The 6,030-nt window shown below is 43.4% G+C and overlaps 1 protein-coding gene across 1 annotated transcript in view; it reads left to right on the top strand.

The window, feature by feature from the left end:
* The first annotated feature begins 249 nt into the window (after positions 1-249).
* ADAMTS14 (ADAM metallopeptidase with thrombospondin type 1 motif 14) overlaps positions 250-6,030 on the top strand; it is a 98,934-nt gene continuing 93,153 nt past the window's right edge. The window contains exons 1-2 of the mRNA XM_077822848.1: positions 250-580; positions 1,931-2,352. Coding sequence (XP_077678974.1) covers positions 250-580; positions 1,931-2,352 — 753 coding nt within the window. The remainder of the gene's footprint in view (positions 581-1,930; positions 2,353-6,030) is intronic.

Below are 6,030 nucleotides of genomic sequence, written 5' to 3'. Positions count from 1 at the left end.
TGCTGAAAGCGCCACGTGCAAGGGGCCTCCCCTCCGCGCCTGTCTGGGCCTCCCCCAGGAGAGGCCCTCGCTGCCCCCCACCTCCCCAGGACTCTGCAGCCGGCCTGACACTCACACGCCGGCGTCACTGCGCGGACCCCCCAGCTGGCACCAGCCTCGCATCGAGCAGCGGCGGCGGCGGCAGGAGCCTCCCGGGCTCCCTCCCAGCCAGCGCCTCCTCCCTCCTCCCCACTTTGCATTGCCAGCTGCATGGGGGCTTGTCCAACTTGTGCACCGTGCGGCGGGGACCAGCAGCACCGGCTCCTGCTCTGCGTGCGCCTCTGCCTCTGCCAGTCTGCAGCGCTCCAAGAGGAGGGCGCCTTGCTGAGCTCACCAGAGCCCGTTTCGCCGCCCGGCTTCCCGGAGGAGCAGCAGGAAGCCGAGGGGAAGAAACTCCACTCCATCTGCCTCTGGAGAGCTGCTCCCTGGAGCCGCCAGAAAACGCTTCGCCAGCGCCAAATGGATTATCTCTGTGTGATGCTGTCTTGCTTGTTTCCTCTCAGCTACTGGTTTGCTACAGCGAAGGCAGCAAAACCCGAAGGTAGGAGAGTTCCCTTCGCTCACGGATGGAGCTGGTTTTTCTTTTTAACCTAAAGCAGTCAGACATCACTTAAATCCGTGAGATCAGAACGAGAAAGGGAGATTCACGGGAGCAATGCCAACAGGGCTGCAGTGGGCGCTCACAGAAGGGAGTTGGACAGAGGGGAAAACGAATGTAATGTTAAGAGTTTAATTTCCTTTCCTTTTCTCCTGGCTCCAGTGTGAATCTCTCTATCTGTGTGTTCATCCGTCCATCCATCCATCTTCCCTTCCTTTGAACTGTTTTTAGGCTTTCAGTTATTTAAACTGGTGGGAATTTAGCTTTTTTCCATATTGCCAGTAAGTGCAGAAAAATACTTTCTTTGCATAACCCCCACTCCTTACCTAAGTCTTATTTACACTCTCAAGATGGGATGGGGGCAGGGAGTGGCAATCAAAGGCTCAAACTGAAATCACCACGCTTGCTATTACAAGTGCCGGGCCTTCTGTCAGATTTGCAAAGCAATTTTAGTTGGCGTTTAAGTGTGCACGGGAAAATACAATTGCCTAAAAAGTTAGAGTGCAGGATGGAATTCAGTCATCAGTCTCATTGAAAGCACAGGTTACCTTTCTGTGTCCCATGTTATTTTTGTCATACTAAATTTACTTAGTGTGGGTGTGTGGTGTATCAAATCTGTGCAATAACATGCCAATTAAAAAGATACATTTCTATATTTGACTTGAAAATGTTAGACTCCTATGCTTGTAATTCCTATTTGTCTGCATGTCCCACGGGTTATTTTTTGCCTTCTCTGATTTAGGCAATAGGGGTGTTTTAGGCTGTTTTGACAGGTGTATTTTTATGTAACTGGCTGGAACTGTGCTATGCTGATTGTGATAGGAAATTGCAATAAGGAGGTATGTATCCTACTGGGGGTCCATAGCAAACACTTCTAAATTGATGCTGATATAGTTTTATTTTAATGGGAGTCCTTGTTTTTGAGAAGTAATGTTAGATGGAAGCTGAACAATAAATAGTTTGGATGCTTGGTGTTAGTTAGGTATGCAAGAGGCATAAGTGTATGTCAGGATGACTTTATTCTGCTACATTTGATATGCCTGCTAATTTAAAAATACAAAGTAGACACGGAATAAACTGGAGTTTATAGGAGTGGGAGAAAGTTTATTGGCTTAAACATGTTTATCTAATTTAACAAGAAAATCCAGTGTTGAAATGGCTATGAAATTCCTGATGCATATGGAAATTAACATACAGTACCATGGAGGAAACACTTTTCATAACACATTTACAAAGGATTGCTCTTTGCTTTGAATGTATTGAAGTCTTTCTATCTGTATTTATTTCCACTAGAGCACCTCCTGTCTGGAAAGCTAAGTGAGTATGGTGTGATTGTGCCCTTCAGTACAGATTGCCAGGGACGATTCCTCTCGCACATGGTATCTGGCTTAGTGGCAGCAGGCAGTCCTGAAGCCAGCCATCCTTCCACCCCACCCTCTGCTCGGCACAGGGTGGCCCGCAGCACCCTGGATGAGCCACTGCACCAAGGCAGAGCTGGAAATCGCTTGTTATACTTCAATGTCACGGTCTTTGGGAAAGAACTGCATCTCCGCCTGAAGCCCAACCGTCGACTTGTGCGACCTGGAGCCTCTGCTGAATGGCAGGAAGATTTTCAAGAGCTATTCCGAGAGCCCCTCCAGCAGGAGTGTCTCTTCACTGGGGACGTCTCAGGCATGCCGGGTGCCACTGTCGTTATCAGCAACTGTGATGGACTGGTAAGCAGAAGGCAGATCACCCTTTTTCAGGACAAATGTTCCCCCTTTCTCTTCTGCCTCATTATTTAACCTTTGCTGTCTTTCTATGATTGGTTATTTAATTTTGGCTTTGTATCGAAGCAACTAGCATCAGAGCTTCTAGTACCTCTTTGCTGGTGATCCAAGGAATGAGCAAAGAGGCCTATGACAAGTTTGACGATATTGGTTTGTTGCTAAAATTAAACTTTCCATCTAAAAGTATAACAGGAAGATGCTGGTTGCTTATTTGCAATGCCCTTCTCCTGCCCTGGAGATCCTGTCTGCTCTCAACGTGCCCTCAGTGCTCCTCCTGCTGCCAAAAATACATGACCAGCTCTATAATGTGAGGTTATTTCTAGTACAGAAGGAAACGTACAAGCCAAGAAGACATTTTTCCATGTATGTTAACCCCGCTGGTTCTTCTCTTCCAGCACACAGCAGTGCCAGGCTTTCCTAGAAACTTGCTCTCCACTTGAAAATGTTGAGGGCAGGAACCTTCTGGCCAACTCTGTGTGTCTCATTAGATTTTGAATTGTAGTGCCCTGTGTGTGGTACTTTTGAGAGATGAACTACAGATCCAATTAACTATGTTATCTGGTAGTAGGCTGACCACGGCATCATGCAGCAGGTTGTCATTCATTGGCTCATTGCCATGGATTAGCTTTCCCTTAGTTGGCCTACAGTATATTGTCTATTATTTCCCTCAAAAGGGTTCTGCCCTGAAGATATCTGTTTCCTCTGCCTTTCATGTCCATCTCTCACTGCCTATAGGTCCTCTTATTTTTGCTTTCCTGCATCAATCTTCTGGGTAAGGAGCATAGGATTGGAGCCTCTTTAGAAACAATCAGCTTTGTTTAATTGACTGAGAGGTCAATGTTGGTGGTGCAACATGTCTCTTCTCCTATATTATGCCCTGAAGCATGAGGTTTGTCAGACAGCCTTTGTCATTGTTGTCCTAGTCAGTGTAACTGCAGGCACCATTTTTGTTCATATAACTTTAGACCCTTACAAAGTTAATGTAATAATTATGTCTTACATTGAGGTAATGTAAGTGTAAGCCCCCATAGTGGTTTACAAAATATATATGTATATCTGTGTATTTAAACAATGTAAAATCATCTCACCTACTACTAGTTTACAACTAAGTCAGGAATGGAGGAGTTTTGCTGTCTCGTATCAGGGAGTTTCACAGCTTGATGGTAAATTGCATATTAAACATGTTCTTTGAGTTTTGTTTTCTTCTGTTAACTTTTAATTTTATTGACTGACCCCTTTCCTTTAATAATAGGAATTGGGCAAAAAACACCACTTACAAAACATTCTCCACTACCTGTTATTTTCTATACCTCTATGATATTTCCTCATACTATTCTTTTCCCAAATGAAGTACTGCTAAATGTTTAGATAATTTCTTACTCTGAATCATCCATATGTCTTTAATAGTTTTAGTTGCTCTTCTCTTTGGATGAGCATTAGCTTTGTCTAGGAAATCCACTCCAAATCCAGTGGATGTCCCAGGGGTGTTTGCCTTGTCGGATTGCTGCTCCCCAGCTCTGCTGCAGTTATGGTTGACAGCATTGCTGGATTAGTATAAGGAGATGTCTTCTGCACGTTGTTAGTAAGAAGAGACTTCTGTGAGCTTGGGGGCAGGAGAGCATGTTGTGTTGCCCCAGTCTGCTTCCAGGCCCAAGCTGTGGTCCCTTCTCATTATGATGTGCAATGGAGGGGGAGCAATCTTCTCTCAAAATGGTCTCTAATCTTGAGTAACCTTAATTGTGTTCATTCTGTTTATAGCAAACTCTGCCACCTGAACATTCACCCCCTTTTCCAGATTTCTAATAAATGGTGTATATCGAACCATGCCAGTCTTGATTCTTATCCCGAGGGCAGCCTAGGAGTAATTACTTTCCACATTCAGAACGGGCCATTAATTTTACTCTAGTTTTTAATCCATAAGAGGACTTTTCACTTTCTTCCTGTGGTGATGGTGATGATCACTACAAATGCTTTTTGTATTGCACCAACAGTATATGTTAGGCACTTTAGAGACAGGTATAAAGACAAAGTCCCTGAGCTTTTAATAAGTAAAAGTAATACAGTAATAAGGCCTCAGGTCTGTAGTGAGCTCTGTGCAGGCTCATGAGACCACCCACATGGAGCCCATTGTGGGATCAAGGCTTAGGTGGAGACTTCCCAGTCGAAGGGCTGAGCACATGCTGGAGCATTTGTAATTCCCACTGAGCCCTAAATGGCTACCAAGTTGCCTCAATAAGCTTTTGTGAGGAGCTTCATTTATAAAAATGTGAAAAGTGTAAATGCTTTGTATTAACTGGTTCCATTTTAGACACTATTTTGTTAACTCCTTTGAAAAGGTCTAATGGGTTATAGCGGTGTGACTTGTTCTTTCAAGAGCTGTGCTGGTTCATATCAAATTATACTCATTTGGCTTTATGATTTTATTTCCAAGGAATTTCTCTGCTATGTTTCCTGATACTGAAGTAAGGTTCAGTGATCTACAGAATTCCTGAGATCACACTAAGCACCTTTTGAAATATAGGTATTCTATTGCTGCCCTCCTTTTCTCTAGCAAACTATAGTAACTTTTTTCACTGATAACTTACATGTTTTTGTTAATAGCTCAGTCTTAATATTTCAAGACTTTAATTTCTTTAGAACTGATGGGTGAACTACATCTAGTATTGCTAATTTATTGCTACAGTATTTAAGTTTTTGAGTTATTGCATCACTTCTTTGTACAACTGATATTCCCACAGGCTTCTTTTGATACACTTGGGAAATTCCTTATTATTTATTACATCTTTGGATATTTGCCCTTCATATTCTGTCTGACTCCATTTATTCCTTATTCCACATGCCAATATTCGTTATTTTGTCACAGTATCACTTGAGCTATATTCAGGAACATCCCTTCTGAGCAAATGGATTTTAATTTTTTAACCTGACATCAAGTGCAACGATCCAATCAGATCCCATGACAATGTCAAACAGTTATGTTATGGGTTACTGCTTTTGGTGGCTCAGCCACACTCACTGCCACTCCTTAATCAACTCTTGTGTTTTACTCAGGCCCAAATCAAGAGTAACGTCTGCTCCAAATGAGCTGCTCCAAGAAACAGTTGTTTATGGCACTAGGTCTTGATGGGATGTTCAGTCAGTTTCTCTTTGGGTACCTGAAGGCACTATTTATAGTTATTCTAGTGATGCTACCACACTGCTTCCTTGAGCTGCCTGATTTCACCATCACTGTGCTATCCCTTAGACTAGCTGAGCTCTGCCTGGGTCACAAGAATGCAAGTCGAAGATTCTCCAATTTTCTGCAAGATTTCCTGTGTGCAGAATGATGGATTCCACTAGAAATGGTAGACACTTTCAAAACACTCACACATTTTTCTTCAGAAGTGCACATTTTTAAGGTTGCCCTTTGTGCTGTTTGATATCTGTATTCTCTTAGCCTGGGATTTGTATCCACCTGCAATCTGGGATGCAGATCCTCTTTTCTTTACATTTTAATGAATCTAGTTCTTAAGGATGCCCGGCTGACAGCTCTGGAGACTGAAATCCTCTGCTCCAAAGAAAGGAAAAGCCTGGGTAGGTGGAGTTGAAACCAATATACCTCACCTCTGACCTGGAGAGTTCACT

The sequence above is a fragment of the Eretmochelys imbricata genome, chromosome 7 (assembly GCF_965152235.1).
Source record: "Eretmochelys imbricata isolate rEreImb1 chromosome 7, rEreImb1.hap1, whole genome shotgun sequence".
Classification (NCBI taxonomy): Eukaryota; Metazoa; Chordata; order Testudines; family Cheloniidae; genus Eretmochelys; species Eretmochelys imbricata.
Note: the sequence above shows the minus strand (reverse complement) of the source record. Positions and strands in the feature narration are given on the sequence as shown.